Raw genomic sequence first — 22,924 nt, 5'->3', positions numbered from 1 at the left:
GTTCGTGAACGAATAGATTCATTTGGTTAATTATTGGTGAATCATTCGCGAACGAATTGAATAATTTTTGGCGAATCATTCACAAACGAATTGAATAAAATAATTTTTGGTGAATCATTGGCGAACGAATTGAATAATTTTTGGCAAATCATTCACGAACGAATTGATTCGTATAAATGACTCGTTCGTGAACGGATCGATTTATTTGGTTAATTATTGGTGAATCATTCGCGAACGAATTGAATAATTTACGACGAATCATTCACGAACAAATTGAATAATTTTTGGTGAATCATTAGCGAACGAATTGAATAATTTTTGGGGAATCATTCACGAACGAATTGAATAATCTTTGGCGAATCATTCGCGAACGAATTGATTCATAAATTGAAGAATTGATCACTTCGTTCGCGAATGGTTCTTTCAAAAAATTAATCAAATCGTTCATGATAGAATGATTCCCTTAAATGAATTAATTCTCTCCCGAACAATTCACTCAGAATTGAATCAATATGTAAACAATTCGTTTGAAAACAGATCCACTTGTTAATAAACGATTCGTTGGGAATGGTAGAGGCTTTGTGAGATTTCAAGTTTCGTCAAAATCGGTTCAGCCGATTTATAGGTGATGAGTTTTAAAAATAAATTTCGAAAAAAAATTATTCAATTCGTTCGCGAATGATTTATCAAAAATTATACAATGTTAGAAGACCGTCCAAAGCTAATTTCTTCAAGAACTGGAAAAATTTTAAAATCTTTCTCAAATCAACTTTTTTGCAATTTTTTTAAATCTTCAAAATTCTCCAAAAATCCAAAAACCAACTTCAGCACCTGAAATTTTGGTTTTAGGCCGTGCTCATTCGTTCTATTTTGGTTCCGTTCAAATCAGAGAGTGTCAATTCAAAAAGTTCTCTGTGAGGTAAATTTCAGTCATTTGATGTAAGATTGAAATTGCACATTGTTGTAATTTATCTGGCATACCTAGGTAGGTACGATATTTTTATATTCAGATCGAATAGAATTACATTCTACTACACGTAGATACTATAATAAAGGCTTACAAAGTGGTATGGAATTTTACAATGAGGTTTTCGTCTTTGGCGATGTTTAAATAATAAATTGGCTCGTTTGCTTTAGCAGCCAGCCTACAGTATAGTCGTCGTTGTCGAGTAAGGTAACGATAAATCAGCCAAACGAGAAGATTCGCCATTAGGTCTGTGTGTTGATAAAGAGCCTACGTTTCGCTCGTCGTCGGCAATCGTGTTGGTTTAGGATTTTTATTAGCTATTTTATACCAATTCAAAGGTAATAAAGTAAAAATGAACGCGACAATATTTGCATTCTACGGATACGAATTAACACCAGAGTAGCTCTCCGTATTACGTATGGATAATTAGATGACGAGGGCTCGAGTTGGATTTTCTCTGTGTGTCGGTAATTGGCAAAGCGTGCATGGTGCGGTAACGAATTTCGATAGCTCGTGTAAGGAATTATAATTTGCTAAATTGGTACATTGTGCGCAAGGTATTACTGCAAAATTTCGTTATAACGAGCCAAGTACGAGCTTGTTTTCGCCTTTATACTATCTCTGTATTCCTCATCGTAAACTAAACAACTGTGTCGCAGCGAGTTTATATGCCTATATACAGTATCTATGTGTGTGTGTGTGTGCTAAAGTAACCGTATGTTTCATTCTTTTCGATAGCGTTTACGTGAGACGAATGGTAGTAAATTTTATATCCTATTTCGTCGAACATACTTATAACTTTTTAACTAAATTAGCCCATGTGGTGGTAACATCGTTGTTACCTACTAATGTGAAAAGGCGTTGTTATTTGGGAATTTTTTTTTTTTATTTCATCGAAAAGGTTGCAAGATGAGTAGACGTGTGTACGTTTGGGAAAATTAGTTAAGGGTTTCTTATTTCGTGGATAAAGTGGAGGAGGAGGAGGGGGGGTTTCTTTGCTTTTCTGTCGAATTTCCTCAAGATTTAGTGGAAAATATTTCCCGTAGAGTGCCTAGTTTTTGTGTAAGTTATTCGAGAATCTGAAAAGGAGAATAAAAATCGAGAAATCGATGATTACGTTGCAATATTATCTATGATGAAGATGAATGATTCATTTTGATCGAGCAAGTCGTTCGAAAACGTACAATAATTTGCGATTTCAACACCAGAAACGTATTTATTAATGGTTTACTGATGATTCAGAATGAATTCGAACGAATCGTTCGCGAACGACTGAATCGTAAACGAATGAGTTATCTCCATTATTTTCGAATGAGTGAGTCACTTTAATAAATAAAAATCGATCAAAAATAAATTTATAATATGCAGATAGAGATTTTATTTTGTGAAATTTGAACAAATCATTCGCGAACGTTTGAATCGTGAACGAATTATTCATGCAATTTCTGTTTGAACATGAGTCTGAATCACATTTTGAAAAAATGGTAATATTTCCAAGTCATATCAATTTATCAAATCGTTCACAAACTTTGGATCTTTTGACTCACTTTGAAATTTTCATTTTTGGTTTTTTTTTTACTGATAACAGATTAAATGAGTTTTTTTCTTCAAAATATCAACACATCGTTCACGAACTTCTGAATAATTCGTGAACGAATCGTGAATCCTAATTGTTGTTTTGTTTGTAAAAATCTGAATTACCTACAAAAATTCAATTTCAAATGTTCTGTGATTTAGAAACGAATCTTTATATCCATAATTTTCCAGCGAATCATTTGCGAACGAGTCACTTTGATTCATCACATCGTTCACGAATGTCTGAACCACTATAGAAATAGGGTTAGGTGTAGTGTAGATAATTAAGTAATTTTGAAAAGAAAATTTAAACAAATCATTCGCGAACGACTCATTTTAATTGATCAAATCGTTCGTGAACGTCTGAATCACGAACGAGTTACACATTTGAATTACATTTTGTAAAAATCTGAATCACTTGAATGTGAAAGATTGTCGAAAAATAATATGACTGAATGATTTTTTTTATTAAGATGAGTAAATCGTTCGCGAACGTCTGAATCACGAACGAGTTACACATTTGAATTACATTTTGTAAAAATCTGAATCACTCGAATGTGAAAGATTGCCGAAAAGTAGCCTGAATGAATGATATTTTTTATTAAGGTGAGCAAATCATTCGCGAACGTCTGGATCATGAACGAATTACACATTTAAATTACATTTTGTAAAGATCTGAATCACCTGAATTGAATGTGAAAAATTGTCGAAAAATAATCTTACAATTTTTTTTATCAATGAGAGCAAATCGTTCGCGAACGTCTGAATCATGAACGAATTAGACATTTAAATTACATTTTGTAAAAATCTGAATCACTTGAATGTGAAAGATTGTCAAAAAATAATCCGACGAGTGAGCGAGTGAACGATTTTTCTCATCAAGGTGAGCAAATCGTTCGCGAACGTCTGAATCATGAACGAATTACGAATTTAAGTTACATTTTGTAAAATTCTGAATCACTTGAAAGTTGAATTGAATGTGAAAAATTGTCAAAAAATAAATAAATTATCTGATGTGAATGATTTTTTTTATCAATAAGAGCAAATCGTTCGCGAACATCTGAATCATGAACGAATTACACATTTAAATTGAATTTCGTAAAAATCTGAATCACTTGAATGTGAAAGATTGTCGAAAAATAATCCGAGTGGGCGAGTGAACGATTTTTCTCATTAAGGTGAGCAAATCGTTCGCGAACGTCTGAACCATGAACGAATTACACATTTAAGTTATATTTTGTAAAAATCTGAATCACTTGAATATTGAATTGAATGTAAAAAATTGTCAAAAAATAAATAAATAATCTGATGTGAATGATTTTTTTTATCAATGAGAGCAAATCGTTCGCGAACGTCTGAATCATGAACGAATTACACATTTAAATTGAATTTCGTAAAAATCTGAATCACTTGAATGTGAAAGATTGTCGAAAATTAATAATCCGAGTGGGCGAGTGAACGATTTTTCTCATTAAGGTGAGCAAATCGTTCGCGAACGTCTGAATCATGAACAAATTACACATTCAACTTACATTTCGTAAAAATCCGAATCACTTGAATTGAATGTGAAAAATTGTCAAAAAATATTCTAAGTGAATGATTTTTTTTCATCGAGGTGAGCAAATCGTTCGCGAACGTTTGAATCTTGAACGAATTTCCGAACCAAATTACAGTTTGAAAAAATATGAAATTCTGAATCACTACAACATGAAAGATTTTTTCTTTTTAAAAAAGACGTTTTCAAATGTTCTGTGATTCGGTGACTTTGATTGAATTTTGAAATGAAACATATTTCTCATCATTTGCAAGTGAATCGTTCTCGAACGAGTCAAATCGATATTTATTTTTCAACCCGTTCGCAAATGTTCACAATTTGAATCATTTTCAAAATAAGTTTACATAAAGATGAATAATTGATTTTGAGAAAGTCGAACGAATCGTTCGCGAACGTCTGAACAATGAACGAATAATGCGTTCAAATCACGGTTCGCATGTAAAAGTTTGGAACTTTGAATGACTTGAATATGATTTTTTAGAAAAGAAATGTTTTCAAATGCTTTGAGATTACTAGCGATTTAATAATGAATCACTTCTCATCATTTGCGAGCGAATCGTTCTCGAACGAATCACGATCATTTATCAAGCCGTTCACAAACTTTTGACTCGAGACTCGCTTTCGAATTATTTTCACGAATAGATTCGTTGATTTTTTGAAAAATTCAAACAAATCGTTCGCGAACGACTGAATCATAAACAAAAGTGATTCACGAACGAGCTGCTTGAAATCAGCAAAACTTTCGCAAATTTTTGAATTATTTTCAGCAGAAGTATTATGTTCCATGTTTCCAAGTATACTTGATGACTCGACAAGTTTGAGCAAAATCGTTCGCGAACGTCTGAATCATAAACAAAAGTGATTCACGAACGAGCTGTTTGAAATCAGCAAATCGTTCACAAACGTTTGAATTATTTTTAGCAAAAATATTATGTTCCATGTTTCCAAGTATACTTGATGACTTAACAAGGTTGAGCAAAATCGTTCGCGATCGTCTGAATCATTAACAAACGTGATTCATGAACGAGCTGCTTGAAATCAGCAAATCGTTCGCAAACGTTTGAATTATTTTTGGCAAAAATATTATGTTCCATGTTTCCAAGTATACCTGATGACATTAACAAGAAATTTGAGATAAATCGTTCGCGAATGTTTATTCCCAAATGAGTCAATTTAATTTAGTAAATCGTTCGCGAACGTTTGAATCATTCTCAAAACGTTCAAAAAGCTTTCATTCATGAATTATGTGGTTTTTCAGAGTTAAATTCTAATAAATTTTTGCATGATCTTACAATGCATTATGTACTATTTCTAATTCTGGGAGGACTCCTTCAGGCAAGAGGGCCAGCACTATTGGCGGGGGGGGGGGGCTATTTAAAAAAATTTTGACCACAAAGAAAACTTTTCAATTTTTTTTTTAAGACACTTCAATTTTTAGTAGGACCTTTTTTTAGGAACCGAGGAAGTTTTTTTTCATGGAAAAGGAACATGTTTCTTTCCACCTTTAGCACCTATACTACTTACCTACCCAATGGATAAAATGTGGTGAGGTTTATGCTAACATAGCCAGGCCCTCCTGATTCTGATTCCAGGCAAATACGCGATAAAAGACGAACAGCCTACATTATTCTTGGAAAGATTTTACATTAAAACAAGACACCCTGTATAATGTTCAGCATCGTATCTGTGCTGGCTGTACATTTTATAGAATATACCTTCGCTTCCTTTTTTTTCCTATTTTTTGTTTCTCGAAAGATAGACTATATACATAGCAGACTGTTAGACGACGAATCTTATGTACCTATCCTTAGTACAAACGAGGTCATAACCTATTCATGAAAAAAATCGATCATTTTGCAACTCGTATCGTCGTTAAAGGAAAGAAAAGCAAGAAAGAGAAATAAATATAGAGAGACTAGGTGTTTTCCCAAATGAAAAGCCTTCTTCAGCACACTACTATATGCCCTGATAAGTACATATACAAAACACAAATATATATACGCGTTTGTCTCTTTTATCTCGCTATATTCGTACACCAATGTTGCGAGGTACCTAGCAGGTAATTAACGAACGACAAGTGTTTTAGGGGGGGTACCTGGCCTGTATTTTTTTTTCAACTCCCCATTTGCACGTCGCAGCTCCTGGTATACTACGTACATAGGTACATACTATATATCGTTGTGTAGCTGTTTATAAAAAGATTCCCTCCGGGGAGTTGTTCGTGCGTGTGTATTCGTTAACTAAATCGAATTGAAAAACGGATAAAATAAATTAAACTCTAACAAAGGTATAATCTTCAATTTAGCTTTTTGTGTAGTGTACCTACTACCTACCTACCTACGACTACGTATACATATAACGTAGGTATATAATAATATCGTACGTAAGATGGAACACACAGCATCGTCGTGCTGTGTACTCGTAAAGTGCTCGCTGCTCGTTTTTACTCTTTCGTATTCCTCTCCGATGTTCTGGTTGTTTTGCAATAGACTTTGATCCAATTGTAAACAAAAGTATACGCGAGGATTTGTTGTTGTAGAGTTGTACCAGCATAGTATGTGTGTAACTTGGTTAATGTAAATAATTTCTTGGAAATGGAGTTTCGTCGAGCTTGTCATGTAACATTATGTATATGTAGGTAGATAAAGGTAGATGATTGGATGAAAATTTCTACGGTTTGAGATCGAGCTTTTTATACTGAATTTTTTTTCCTACATGTTGTTTTATCCTCGTGTAAAGTTGGAAATTTTCTTCGGATTATTTGTGTTGGTTTTGGCGATAGGTGTATGCGAAATACGATCTTGAGTTGGAGAATAGTGTTCAAATTGAATCTTTTATAGAAATTCTTGTGCTGAGGAATTCAGCTCGATCGTACGAGTAGGTAGTTTTTTTTCATTAAAAAAATCAAGTCGAATTGTTATTTTGAACAAGCTCCAAAAAGCATTTTGTGAAACCTCCGATTCTTATCTATTTGGGGAGGTTCTGGAGGCCATGGGTGTGGTCGATTGATAAGAAATTCTAGAGGAGTTGAGGAAGCAGATTTCACTTTTTAGTTTATGAAGCGGAAAGAGATATTCGTATTTACGGCGAACTGCTTATGCAATTTTATTAACATGTTTTATTTGTGACGTCAGCGAAGTATAAATCCTACTTCACTTCGGTTCGAGTGGATGAGAAATACGAGACTTTGAAGAAGGATTTCTAAATCTAAAAAATGTCAGAATTTGGAAGATCACGGAATATAGATTTTTGAAAATCTCAAAAATGTCGAGAAGTTGTAACTTAAACTTTTTTTTTGATTGTTCGGTTCTTTATTCGTTCTTCGTTCTTCGTTCATTCTTTTAGATTCTTTCACTTTTTTTTTTTTTTGGATTTGAGTAAAGTTTTTGAATTTTGTTGTTTCTTCAGTTTTACAATTTTTTATTATTGATCATCATTTTTTACCATCTGTTGATAAAAAAGTGGAAATGAAGCTTGTTATTGTTACAAAAGGACCATTTTATCAAAAATAAAATTTTCCAGAAAAACCATTTACAATCTTTCAGATTCTTTTTTTTTCAAAAAAAGTGATTTTATGCCGTTTTGAAAATTATTTTTGTGGATTTTTTTAATCATTAACGATTGGCTCGATTTGAAAGTAGTTCGGGAACGATTTGCCCAATTGAAAGTCGGTCATGACCAATGATTCATATTGAAAGTCGTTCGTTAACGATTTGCCAAAATTAGGAGTCGTTTGCGAACGATTCACTCGAATCAGGAGTCGTTTAGGAATGATTCACTCGAATTGGGAGTCGTTCGCGAACGATTCACTCGAATTTAAAGTCGATCATGACAATTTTTACTCAAATTGAAAGTCATTCGTGAATGATTCACTCGAATAGGAAGTCGTTCGCGAACGATTCACTTGAATTAGGAGTCGTTCAGGAATGATTCGCTTGAATTAGGAGTCGTTCGCGAACGATTCACTCGAATTGAAAGTCGAACATGACCATTTTCACTCAAATTGAAAGTCGTTCGTGAATGATTCACTCAAATAGGAAGTCGTCCGCGAACGATTCTCTTGAATTAAGATTCGTTAAGGAATGATTCGCTTGAATTAGGAGTCGTTCGCGAACAATTCACTCGAATTGAAAGTCGATCATGACAATTTTTACTCAAATTGAAAGTCGTTCGTGAATGATTCACTCGAATAGGAAGTCGTTCGCGAACGATTCAGTCGAATTGAAAGTCGATCATGACCATTTTCACTCAAATTGAAAGTCGTTCGTGAATGATTCACTCGAATAGGAAGTCGTTCGCGAACGATTCACTTGAATTAGGAATCATTCAGGAATGATTCGCTGGAATTAGGAGTCGTCCGCGAACGATTCTCTTGAATTAGGATTCGTTCAGGAATGATTCACTCGAATTAGGAGTCGTTCGCGAACGATTCACTCGAATTGAAAGTCAATCATGACAATTTTTACTCAAATTGAAAGTCGTTCGTGAATGATTCACTCGAATAGGAAGTCGTTCGCGAACGATTCACTTGAATTAGGAATCATTCAGGAATGATTCGCTGGAATTAGGAGTCGTTCGCGAACGATTCACTCAAATTGAAAGTCGATCATGACCATTTACTCAAATTGAAAGTCGTTCGTGAACGATTAATACAAATTAGGAGTCGTTCATCAATGATTCACTCGAACTGATGTCGTTCGCGAACGATTCACTCGAATTGAAAGTCGATAATGACACTTTTTACTCAAATTGAAAGTCGTTCGTGAATGATTCACTCGAATTGATGTCGTTCGCGAACGATTCACTCGAATTAGGAGTCGTTTATAAACACTTGGCTCGAAGTAGAAGTCGTTGGTGACGATTGGCTTATTAGAAGACGTACGTGGACGATTCACTTTGATTGAAAGTAGTTTTTTAATGATTCACTCAAATAGGAAGTCGTTCGTAAACGATTCACTCGAATAAGCAGTCGTTCAGGAATGCTTCACTCAAATTATGAGTCGTTCGCGAACGATTCAATTCGTTCGTGAGCGATTTGCCAAAATTAAAATTAGGCGTCGTTTGTGAATGATTTACTCGATTTGGAAGTCGTTCGTAAACGATTCACTCGAATCAGCAGTCGTTCAGGAATGATTCATCCAAATTAGGAGTCGTTTGCGAACGATTCAAGTCCTTCGTTCACAATTTGCTAAAATTAGGTGTCGTTTGTGAATGATTTACTCGAATTGGAAGTCGTTCGTTAACTATTTTCCGAAAATGGGAGTCGTTCGTAAATGATTCACTCGAATTAGGAGTCGTTTGTAAGCGATTCACTCGAATAAGGAGTCGTTCGCGAGGGATTCACTCAAATTGGGAGTCGTTCGCGAACGATTTAAGTCGTTCGTTAGCGATTTACCAAAAATAGGAGTTGTTTGTGAATGTGTCACTCGAATTGGAAATCGTTCGTGAACGATTCACTCAGATTGAAAGTTGTTCGTAAATGATTTACTCGAATTAGCAGTCGTTTGTGAACCATTCATTCGAATTAGGAGTCGTTCGTGAACGATTCTTTCAAATTGGGAGTCGTTTGCAAGGGATTCACTCGAATTGGGAGTCGTTTGTGGATGATTCACTCGAATAAGAAGTCGTTCGCAAGGGATTCACTCAAATTGGGAGTCGTTCGCGAACGATTTGAGTCGTTCGTTAGCGATTTGCCAAGAATAAGAGTTGTTTGTGAATGGGTCACTCGAATTGGAAATCGTTCGTGAACGATTCACTCAGACTGGAAAAGTCGTTCGTAAACGATTCACTCGAATTAGCAGTCGTTTGTGAACCATTCATTCAAATTAGGAGTCGTTCGTGAACGATTCTTTCAAATTGGGAGTCGTTTGCAAGGGATTCACTCGAATTAGGAGTCGTTCGCGAACGATTCAAGTCGCTCGTTAACGATTTGCCAAAAATAGGAGTCGTTCGCGAACGATTCACTCCAATCAGGAGTCGTTCACGAACGATTCAAGTCGTTCGTTAACGATTTGCCAAAAATAGGAGTCGTTCGTGAATGATTCACTCGAATTAGGAGTCGTTCGCAAGGGATTCACTCAAATTAGGAGTCGTTCGTGAATGATTCACTCGAATTAGAAGTCGTTCGTGAACGATTCGCTTGAATTGGAAGTTGTTCGTGAATAATTCACTCGAATTAATTATCGCTTTTTCTAAATTTTGATTATTTTGAATTCTGATATTTTTTTAAAAATTGTCTCTTTTAATTCCGTTTTTTAAGTCAAGTTGCATAGGAACATGTCAGGTACCTACGTAATAGGTATGTTTTTTCTGTACCTATTTTTGACTCTTTTTTTTGGAGTGATTTTTGATTTAAACTTAATTTCTCACATGCTTCACCTTCACTCATACCTACTTTTTTTTAAAAAACAAAAACAAAAAAACTGAAAAAAAAGTACAGGACACCCTGTATACTGTACAGCAATACATATTCATAATCCAAATACGGGTATAACTTCTCAACAAAAAATACCATATGACAGGTAAAAAGCTCAACTTTACGAACACGAACCATATGTCAGCAAGTGCTATAAACTTTTTCATTATAATCTTCATACATACATACGAGAGATGCTATTTTATTTTTTATTTTTTATAAACGCCAGTTCAATCGAACCGATAATATAAATTCATCCGGATACATTCGCGATGAGGACGAACCGTACAGAAGGGAAAAAAAGCAAAAGCAGGAAAAAAATATACATCTACACAGATCTGGTGTAGTACATACGAGCAGCTTACCTGAGTGAAAAAATAATAGTACACTTTTCCTCCTTGTTCGGCGAACAAATTCGAGAACAAATTGGTCGGACAGACGAAAAAGTAATCGCCGACTAAATCTCCGAGTACTTTTTGGTTCAAGTAACCGTCGTTAATATTTTCCCAATCGGTGTACTGAAACGAGAAAAACTCCATTAAGTTGGCAATATTCTGTATCCATGAACAGGATAGGTACTCGTACTCGTACTATATACGTTAGATAGGTAGGTAGAAAAAAACGACGAGCAAAAAAAAAACAACTGGTCAATATTTACTTGAAATATAATAGCGTCTCTTTCCAGCTGCGTGAAATCCTTAAATATGGTATTTAAAATCTCCAAGAATTTATCCCGTACTAACGAACTGGAATCGTGTTTGTCGAAATAATCGATGAAATCGTACAGCAAAAAGAAAGTACCTGTTGACAGAGAGAAACAGAGAGAGAAAAATAAAATAAAAGAAAACGTGAATTCGCCATAGCACACGTACCGTGTATAATATTTGATTAAAAATCGCGCCACGTATAAAAATATCTTAAATAATGTCGATTAACGAATAAAACCCGTCGTAAAAGTACATAAAGATAACCCCAGCTATAGCTCGTTATATTAACGCGATTAACCGCGAGAAATCTTGACTCGAGGTTTTTTTCATTCTTTTATATTATCTATTTTTTTTCTTCGTGCTTTTTCCCTTCTTTCTTTCATTTACTTATCTACCTACTTACTTACTTACTTACTTGTAACGTAGGCAGGTAGGCAGACACTCGAAAATTCATCGATCGTCTAATTTAATTGTTTTTAAAAACTTTGTAACCAGCTTTTGACCGTTTCGCAAACCTCGAGCCGAGCCAAGCCAAGCCACAAGACGCCCGAATCGATAATCTCGCAATTATTATAAAGGAACTGGTATTTTTCCTTATCGCAGCAGACCTATCTCGTGTTTGAATAATTATCCCACCTGAATACCTAATCAACCAAGGCCCGATCCCGATCCCGATCCTTTCACCGCATTTGTCTTCTATGGTATAAGCATATATAAAATAGGCCCGAGAATATAACCCTTATAACCCTTATTCCTTTGTTTATACCCACGAACGAAATTTTCGCGTCGTGTTTATTATTTTATGCCAAATATGTAAGTAAGTAAGCGTATTGATGAATTAACTAGTACCTATATTTAGATATACCTGTTTATCTATATGGATAAGGCGCGAAATATCGTGTGGCTATGGCTATATAGTTTGTATAACAGAGTGCCCTGCACGAATTAGACTGTCCTCCCCCGCGAGTTGGATACTTGATAAATGAAACGAGAGATTGCTGAATTTATACGCAGGTAATTTGTATTCAACTCCTGGACCTGGTAAATGTGATACGTAATTTCAGTGTCTGTATCTTTGTAATATTCGATTTGGACAGCGAGTGTTTTCGCACAGGGTGATTCGAAAAGTATGATTGTTTTTGAATAGAAAATGTATCTATTAAAGGGTGTAGAAATCAAAATGACAGGATAAAAGGAGAAGGGAAGGGAAAGGGGCAAACATGCTTCATGTCATTCAGCTTGAACATTTGGAAAAAATTGAATTTGTACTCAAAGTGTAAGTATCAGAATGCTCAGAATGATAAAAAATGGATCCAGCGTTTTCAAATTAATCTCGAAAAAGTTTATCAATTATTTTAAGGAAGAGGGTCGAGGTCGAAGATCTTCATATTTACAGCCCTATCTGGGTCAATTAAGGTTTTAGTCAAGTCACACGATTGATTTTTTTTTTCAAGTTTGAAAATTCACTTTCCCAAAACTTGAATGGGGTGAGAAGGGGTACCTCTGAAAAGCTCATTTCGACTACAAATTGACAGGTTTTGAATGCGAAACAACTTCAGCTTTCTAGACCAATCAGCAAGCAGAAAAATTTTGATCACTTTCTTTTTTAATGCATAAACTTCAAAAAAATGATTAAAAGATTCGAAGAATTGATTGTAAAGTTTCAAAAAAGTCGACTAAATTCTCAAAAATACGGTCACAAAAAATCGATCATACTTTTTCAAACAGTTGATTAAATTTTCAAAAAATTGGCTCAACTTTTAATAATTTGACAAAAGTTATGATAAACTGATTAAAATTCTGAAAAATTGAGTTAACTTTTACAAAATATACAGTTACTCAGTTAGGTACCTATTTTAAAAAACCAAGTTGTACAAAAATTGAGCAAATATCCAATGTTGATTTGATGTTTGTTTTTAAGAAATCGATCAATAAATGGTGAATTTGTTTCTAAAAAATTGGTCAATATTTTCTGAAAATGTAGTCACTTTTTTCATAAAAATTTGGTCAGTTTTTTCCAAAAATTGCTGATCAACATTGTTTCAATAATTTGATCAAATTTTTTCTGAAATTTCGATAAATTTTCTTTTAAATCTCGGTCTAATTTTTCTGAAATTTTGGTCAATTTTCTAAAAAAAAAAATGTGGTGAAAATTTGGTAGATTTTTTCAATACATTCGAGTGTTTTTCCCACAAATTTGGTGAATTTTTTCTGAACAAATTCGGTCAATTTTTCTTAAAAAATTGATTAATTTTTCCAGAAACATACAAAGTAGATTCAATTTTTTGGAAAAAATTGGTAAAGTTTTTACAAAGAATTGTTTTTTCTGTTGTTTCTAAAGAAATGATCAGTTTTTCCAAAAATCTTATCAATGTTTTCTTAAAGTTTATTCAATTTCTTTGTTTTGAAAAAATGAATATCTTCTACAAAATCGATCAATTTCATCTGAAATTTAGAGCGAATTTCTCCGAAAATTATGTAATTTTTTTAAAAAAACCAATAAAAAAAATGATTAAATTTTTAAAAATTGATTAGATCAATTATATTCTTAGGAAAAAACAACCGAATTTTACAAAAAAAAAAAAAAAAAAAACAGAAATTTGATGTGATTGTTTGGATTTGTGAATAACTGGCCACAATTATCTAAGCTTTTGCAAATCAAGAATCACTGGAAAAGAAATTGTCGATACTTATGCAAAATCTGCAACTACTCTTTCCCCCTTACCATCATCACAGCTGACGACATCAAATCTTTTCTCACTCAAAATATACACATAAATTGGCAAAAATTCTGGTCCCAACAAACAGCCAACAAGCTCTTTCAACATAAAAAATCAGTTCATCCTTGGAAAAACCTCTCCCATTTAAATAGACTTGAAGAAGTTATCTTCTTGACAATACTGAGAATTGGACACACCAAAATCACACATAACCATCTGTACCTAAAAGCCCTTAAGCCCTCATGTCAATTTTGCTTATCTGAACCCCCTGACAGCCCCTCCGAAATAGACAAATTTATTACTCTTGTTAAAAAACACATCCTGACAAATTCAATATAATCTGACGTAGGGTGTAATAATCAGTAATTATAAACACCCCCCCCCCCCCAAAAAAAAAAACTTTTACCAAAAAATTTGATCTATATTTTTTCCAAAAATGTTAAATATTTTTCCAAGAAATTGGTCAGGTTTTCCCAGGGAATAATTGGTCATTTTTTTGCAAGAATTGATAAGTTTTTCCAAAAGTTTATTCATTTTTTTCTTAAAGTTTTATCCATTTCTTTATTTTGAAAAAATGGATTCCTTCTGAAAAATCGATCCATCTTATCTAAAATTTAGAGCAAATTTTCTTTTTTGAAAAAATTTAATTAAAAAAAAATGATCAAATTTTCAAAAGTTGACTAAATGCTTGGGGGAAAATGATGAGGGGGGGGGTGTTTTAGTGCTTTTTGGATTTATGAATAATTGGCTACAATTATCACAGCTTTTGCAGATCAATGTTTTGAAAAAATTTTCAAAAAGTTAGACAGGTTTTTCCAAAGAATTGTTCATTTTTTTCTGAAATCCTTTGCTGAATCTTTCGCCAAAATCCTTCGTGAAATTCTTCAGCAGAATTTTCCACAATTTTTTTAGCAAAATCTTCTGACTAAATTTTTTGTCAATGGATTTGTGAAGAGTTTTGGTGAAGAATTCTACGAAGAATTTTGATGAAGGATTTGTGAAGTACCCGGCAAAAGATTTTGGAGAAGGACTTTGGCAAAGAATTTACAAAGGATTATCAAGCAAAAAATTCGGAGACGAATTTGCTAAAATTTTAGCCAAAAATCTGCAGAAGGGACTTGGCGAAGGATTTTGAAGAATAATTTGTGAAAAATTGCTGGCAAAACATTTTGATGATGAATACTTTTGCCGAAAAAATTATCAAAGATTTTGGCAATGAAGGATGAAGAACTTGCAAAGGATTTTTGGTGGAGGATTTGAGCAAAATTCAACTAATTCTGGCAACGATTCAAGAAAAGAATTCACAAAATATTTTGGCGGGAATCTCGGTGAAAAATTTGCGAAGTGAGTATAATAACCAAAAATTTGTGAGTGAGTAGTTTTTGACAAAAAAAAATTGGTGAAGGATTGTATCGAAGGATATGGATTTGTAGAAGATTTTGGTGAATTATTTGCGAAACATCCTTTGCTAACATTTTTCATCAAAATCTTCTCGAATCCTTTAGTAAAATACTCTGCCAAATAATTCGTGAATTCTTCATCAAAACATTTCACAAGAATTCTTCAGAAGACCAAGAATATGCTGTAAACCTGAATTCCAGAGCAAGACACTTTATTTGTATGTAGCTCCAATTTTTTTTTTTTTTAGCCAAATTTTTGTAAAAAAATGGGCTATTTGCGGTAGGCCAGCAGTTTTTAATTTATAAGTTTCAGCACAATGGTGATTTTTACATTTTATGACCTGGAATCGGTTCTAATCCATCAAATAAAGTCAAACTTGGGGAATGGAGTTCTTTTGGGAGCTAGGATTGACCCCTGCAGTTTGGAAATTCAAAGTTGAAAATTACAGAAAGGTCATTTTTTTGGAGTAGCATAACTCGGCCCCAAATTGATGAAAATGGTCCAAATTCATACCATTGGTGAGTAACGCTATTGTGAACAACATATCCAAATTTCAGCTTCCTAGGTCATTCCCACCCCATTTAAGGTGGGAAAAACCGGATTTTGACCCTATTTTGACCCCAAATCACTATTAAAATTGACCTAGGGAGCCCCAATGTCCAGAATACAGTGGGATGGTGCCACTTGAGTGCCTTTTGCAAGGTTCAACCTTCCAACCCCATTTGACCCCTCTCCAGGGTCAAAATAGCGGATTTTTGCGTGTTTTTGGACGTTTAGCCAAACGTACAGCCCCTCCAAATTGACCTAGAGGGTCCAGATTTTCACAGTACATTGGGAGGATGTACGCGGAGTGCCGTTAGCAGGTTTCAACCTTCCAAACCTATTTGACCCTTGTCCAGAGTCAAAAATGTGGATTTTTTTTGGCCATTTTACATGTTTTTCGACCTTTAGCCAAACCTACAGCCCCTCCAAATTGACCTAGAGGGTCCAAATTTTCACATTCTTCGCGGGGGGACGATTGTCCTCCTCAGAACTCTCCCCACGAACGTGCTATAAAAGAACATTGTGCTTGTGAAGAAAAAACCAAACAGTAGGATATCATTGCAGCGGAGTTGTAATTTCATTATGTTTGAAAACACTCATCATGTCACCATTTTATTTGAATGTTTTCAACTGATAAACATCACCATTGTGTTTAAAAAGCCAACAATGTTCCTTGTACAAAAATTTGGCTCTTACGTAGAGGCAGACTGCTACGGATTTTTTGATTTCCACCTCAAAAACGAAGCAGTTTTTCTATCACTAAGTCTTGGTAAAAGAGCATTAAGAAAAAATTATGGGTTTATCCTATCATATTTTCTAATTTTGATGAATTCTTAGATCTGATTTATTTAGAGGAGACCAAAATGTGATTTTTTAAGCGAGGAGTCTGATTTTTTTAGTTATAAAAATTTTTTAGAATTTGAATGATGGTTTTTTGAAATTTTACTTAATTTTTCTGTCATTATTGCCGATTGAAAAGAATCGAAAAAATTTCATCATTTTTTTTGGCTATTTTCTTCAAATTTTTAAAATGGCAAAACTGACCGAAAAAAAATTAGCAAGGACTGCATTGATGCATTCCAAAAAGAAAAAAAATTGTTAAAACGTGATTTTTTACGAAAATGCCTTCTCTTTGTGAACCCTTCTCTCCCCTCCAGGGGACACCTCCTAACTAAAAAAATTTCTCTGAGTATAACTTTCAACTCAAAATGGTCTCTAGTGAATTTGGTCAAAATCAATTTTTTACCAAATTGGGTTCCATGAGGTCAAAAACTTCAAGAATAGTTTTTAAAAAAACAAATTAGGAATAGATTTCTATTTAACTTGAAAAAAAAATGTGTTTCACAATGCTAAATTTTTAGCCAATTTTCCGAATAGAACGAGCTCAATAATACCTTTCATTACTTCATTTCCATCTTATCGCTAATTTAGATAACAATCTTTTCTCTCTTTTTTTCAAATAAATATAAAAATATCCGAAAAACCACATTATCCGATTGCAATTCCATTCACGTGTCGTCGTCTCAAATTCCTCGCCAATCGATTCGTGATTTACAGTACGAAATCGGACGGAAAAAGGTTAAAAGTATATTCCGTATAATTGCAACTTTCGCCTGATAACCCTTCTTCGATGACGAGCTATACTATCGTATAGTACCTACATAGCGTGTCAATGTTATATATTTCTACTCGAGTCGTAATAGTTTCAGGACACCCTATATCCAGCATCGATTAACCTTTAGCTCTGGGTAATTGACTCGATTTGGATTAAAAAAATCAATGCTATGCGGAATAACATTTATAATGGAAAAAAACAAAAACCTACCCACAGTTTTAGAGTTTGTTACTCGTACATATAATATAAAGCAAAAGCAAAACTCCAAAAAAAAAAACCAACTCTAACCTGCCCATCGATATCGAAGCACTTTACATGCTATCTGATGCGGCAAACCGCGCTTCATTTATAGCAAATGTGATATGTGTGTCTTTTTTTTCCTCCTCTCTGGCCATTTTCAAAAGTGTAGTTACAATGTAGGTACTCGTATAGAAGGAAGATTTCACGTTTGTGCGGAGATAACGGTCGACGTTTACACCTGTCGGCCTGTCGTTTTAACGCCAATCGATAACATTACCTTGAAAATGAGCTGGCTGTGTATCGTTTAAGTAAATAGGTCATCCAGTGTACTATATTACTACGTGTATTATATACGTATATACGCATTTATGTATATAGGTATGCTATGCTACATAAATGAAATTATGCATGTGATTTTTCAAAACTGTAATTACCGGCGTGTTAAGCCGCTTAGGGTTAACTTTATGGCGAAACTAATTACTATAGGGAAATAACGTAGGGTATTTTAAACCGCGCGCTCGTGTACAAAGGGCGGTATACTATGCTATTTTTCTCTTCCTTTTTTTTTCCATTTTATATACCTTCTTCATCTCCTTTCTCTCTATCTAGCCTCTTCGTACACCTTCTTGTACAGAGTTGGTGTGTTCCATGTCCATGTAGTAGTACTAGTATATCGTGTACTTGGGAATTGTAAAACACAAACCTGACACGTGCGTTTAGAGAAATTCCTCTCGGCCCGTCCGTCAGTTGATCCTTTGCTCCTTTTAAATAGAAATACAAATGTACGAGTATACGAACACGATGCTCTCTCAAATACGTACCGGTCGTACCCCTCCTCTACGTTGCCAGAGCCAGCACCTTTGAAAGTGAAAATCTATAATCGAGAGTGTTCTGACAATGCATTTAATTCGACGACTAATAATCAAATGATGGAAAAGAGAATCCGATTATGTTTTGTTATCGGATTATATCGCCAAGTTAACGCTTCCCTGTAAGTACCATCCGGTGGTTTATTTTGCCACTTGAACAAAGAAAAGGTTTTCTAAGTACGAGGCGGTGTTTATGAATCGCACGGTGTACTTTTGCTGTATTTAATCGGTGCATTCGTGTTTTGATTTTACTATCATTTTGTAAGTATATTATGGTACGAGCAATTGTGAAATAGTTCATGGAAAATATACTTAGTTACAGTCGAGTAGAAAAGCTGAATCGACGACCTCAGTTGATTAAAACAAAAGTCTGCAGTGATAAAATAAAATTTCAGGGCACATTTTCCAGTAATACTGACAACTTTGGTGTAAAAAAATTATTTTTCGAAATTTTAGGTGAAAAATGGGAACTGTTTTGAAGATTTTTGAGGAATTTTGGTGAAATCAGAATTTTTTCCACCTCAACAGAAAATTAATCTTCTTTCTGACATTTTAGGCAAAAAAGGAGATTTTTGACAATTTAAGCAAAAAACCGGACTTTTTAACAATTTTGACAAAAAACTGAGACTTTTTCGGCAATTTTGGTGAAAAAATGATTTTTTTGGGCAATTTTGGCAGAACATTTTAGACAGTGCATCTAACTAGGGATATGACCACATATCAGTCAGAATGTATTTTCTGACTGCCAAAACGGTCCACTCAGTCTTCTGACGAGTCAGCGCCATCTTGGAATATAAAAAAAATAGTTGTTTCTGATTGGTTGATTGTAGTCAGACTGCGAATCTGACTGTCAAAACGGCAATTTCTGACTGCAGAAATGAGTAGTCAGATATCACCAGAAATGTACCAATCGGGGAGCCATTTTCTTGGGAGGAGCTAGATGGAGCGTTTAAAAGCTCCAGAAATGGAAAAGCCCCCGGCAGCGATAAGTTACCAACAGACTTATTTAAGAACGCCACAATAACCATTAAGAAGAGACTACTAGCTTTCTACAATAAAATATCATTAGGTGCTACCATACCTAAAGACTTCCATACAGCAATCGTAATACCCATTTTCAAAAAAGGAGACTACTACTGTGGAATAAGCCTATTAAATTCCGCTTACAAAATACTTGCAAAGATGCTAGCGAGTAGAATTGAGAGCCATGTGGAGCCAATAATATTGGAATATAAAAATGGATTTCAAAAGGGAAGATTGTGCATAGATGGAGTATACTACACGAAGCTGCTGATGGAGAAGTGAGATGGGAGTATAACATTGCAGTATACAGAGAATAATTGTGGTAGACTGGGTAGATCTAAGTTGGTATCACTGTTCAACATGGTAGTTATGATTAAAACTCTAGCAACGTGATATGTGCTTATTTATGAGCAGATGAAGTTATTACATTTGGCGACGAGGAAAATGTTTTAAATAATTCTTTTTACAAAAAAAATTGTGTCCGCGAACTAGACACCAGACACCAGATAATGGCTCCTAGACTCAAAAATAAGCAGCCAAAGACACCAACATATGAAGAGACACCTTCTGCTGGCTTTATTCCACCATGCTTTCAGACAAACACCTTTACTACACAACAACAAATTTCAAATTTTCATTTCCCAGAATTCTCTCTGCAATCAAGAGGAATGGTGTATTACAAACAACAGTTTGAACAAGAAATTAATCTACAAGGACTAGATGACAAAATCGATGCAAAGCGCAATTTACTATTGAAAAGCATTGGAGCAGATCAATACCAAATGGTAAGCGATCACTTTGATCCAAAGCCAATAACAGAGCTCACTTACGACTTGATTGTGCTATTTCTTGACTCTTACTATCACCATATAACTAACTATCTGTCAGAGCAAGTAAAATTTAGCCAAACCACCAGAAAAAATACGCAAAATATCCCTCAATTAGTTGAAAACCTATGTTCAAAAGCAGTGCCTTGTAAATTCAGAATAACATTGGATGAAAGATTGCGAGATCAATTCCTGGTTGGCACAAACAACTCGTCAATGCTCAAAAAAATCTTTGCTAAACATCCAGATGAACATGCTACATTCAATGATGTTGTAAAAACAGCCAATCTACTCGAGTCAGCTCAACTACAACATTCATCAATCATCACATCATCAGCTGAAACAGAAACATCAACTCTACTCAAAGTATGTACTTCCCTCCACATGGAACGATGCAGTGATAACAATTGATGCTTCAAAATACTGTATTCATTGTGGTTGTGAACGTCACAAATTTGATGTAAAATGCCCAGCTGCCTAGAACACATGTCAAAGCTGTGGCAAAAATGGTCATTATCAGCAATGCTGACTGAGCTCAGGTAAAGTTGAACTCAAAAACTTCAGATCAAAACGTTTGAGTACAGAGCCAACGGCATCAATAAATGCGTCATCAGTCACAGAGGATAGTGGTGATGATGACACTGAGTATGCTACACTTTATTAAGTCAACACAGTGGGGCGGAAGCAAAGAAGATTGAAAGAGGAGTAAGATAGGGATGCCCAATGCCATGTAGCCTGTTCAACATCTACTTTGACGACATGATTAAAGAATGGCAGAAAACCAAGCCAAAAGGGCTAGACATCAGTTCTTATGAACAAGAGGTTGATGCACAACTTGAGATCAACAAATTCCTGAGAGTAAGCAGGGTGATAAATAGAGCCATCCTTCCAAGAAAAGTCAGAGCCGAAACTCCAATAAGAATCTACACTAAGCTGGCAAGACCAATGCTGCTGGATGGAAGCAAAACATGGACAATGAGAAAGAATATAAAAAGCAGAATAACTGCAGCGGAAATGAGATTCATGCGAGCCACAGTAGGATATACAAGGCACAATAGGAAAAGGAATGAAGACATCCTGAAGGAGCTAGGAGCAGGGCTGTTAAATTACCGTAATTTATTCGCTGGTAAAATACAGTAAAATACGGTATTTTACGGTATTTATGGTATTTTACTAATTTGGATATGAAGAGTTATTTATAGTTTCGACTTCAAAGTTCTGAACTTCTGACCTGCCTCTGAAGTAAATTTTCATCTGTTTACTGTTTTAGCCGTTTTAGGTGCTATTAGAGATTATAGGAAATTTTTCATGGACATTTTTTGGAAATTTATGTGGGGAAAATTTTTGGTAACTTTCAAATCAAAAATTTCCATGGAAATTTGGAAATTTATGAAGGAAAGATGGAAAAAAAGTGTTCAATTTGGCTTTTTGGTAAATTATGGTAAAATACGGTAATAAACTTTTGGTAAAATACCGTAAAATACAGTAAAATGCCGCCGTAATTTACCAACATAAATTTCCTTACAGCCCTGGCTAGGAGCAGAGCCAATCATTGGATGGGTGAAGAAAGAGTACAGAAAGAAATGACGAAGACACGTTGATAGAATGCCTGACAAACGGTCCCCTCGAAAAGTCAAAGAATACACTCCCAACTGCCAGGAGGAGCAGGAGAAGACTGAAGAGAAGACTTGACACATCGGTGAGCAATTCTTCTACAGTTTCCCAGATGAGCTGAACAGCTCAATGGGTCAAAGTTCAATGCTGACAATTTTAACAAAAAACAGGATTTTTTGGGAAACTTTATGTATTATTATAACAAATTGTCTACAATTAGGAAGATATCAGCATCTTTTGAATGTTGAGCCGAAAAATCAAGACGCACTAGCAATAAACAAGACAAATACAATAGAAAAAACATGATAAGCTGCAGGAGCCTTTTGTTATCAAAGTAAAATCCGTTCTGATTATGAAAACCACTTGAACCCCAAAATCAAAATTATACTTCCCAAAAAACGTTTAATTTTTACAGAAATTTTGTAATTTTTCCAACATTTTGAACCTTGATTTGCCTCTATATGGAGTTGGTTATTACTTATTAGAATGAAAATTTTATCACTTTCAAAAACCTGGATGTTTAGTTACACCTTTACAGCATTTTTCAAAATTCTGGGCTTCAACATCCTCCTAGAGAGCTGAGAATTGATTTTGGTGCCAAACGGTTTCCAGAATCGGAATCAGGGCTTTTGAAAATCTATAATTTGATAAGTCATATCATTTTTCAGGGGCTCGAAATTTTTTTATCCCCCCCACCTCCGTTCTGCAGTGAACGACTCTGAAAAAAGTATCCGTTTGGAAGTTCAATACCATGGCATACGTCTTTTCCCCCCAATATTTGAAAAATTTTGATTACAAGTTCCTACTTTTGAACAATACACTGTTTTCGAAAAATCCAATATTAGAATCCGAT

The 22,924-nt window shown here is 34.6% G+C and overlaps 1 protein-coding gene across 1 annotated transcript in view; it reads right to left on the bottom strand.

The window, feature by feature from the left end:
* Positions 1-22,924, bottom strand: part of LOC135847064 (acetylcholinesterase-like) — an 83,043-nt gene that overhangs the window by 24,061 nt on the left and 36,058 nt on the right. The window contains exons 5-6 of the mRNA XM_065366460.1: positions 11,171-11,313; positions 10,878-11,030 (exon numbers count right to left, since the gene is read on the bottom strand). Of these exons, the coding sequence (XP_065222532.1) occupies positions 10,878-11,030; positions 11,171-11,313 (296 nt within the window). The remainder of the gene's footprint in view (positions 1-10,877; positions 11,031-11,170; positions 11,314-22,924) is intronic.

Source organism: Planococcus citri, chromosome 5 (assembly GCF_950023065.1).
Source record: "Planococcus citri chromosome 5, ihPlaCitr1.1, whole genome shotgun sequence".
Classification (NCBI taxonomy): domain Eukaryota; kingdom Metazoa; phylum Arthropoda; class Insecta; order Hemiptera; family Pseudococcidae; genus Planococcus; species Planococcus citri.
This window is presented reverse-complemented; position numbering and strand designations above follow the sequence as displayed.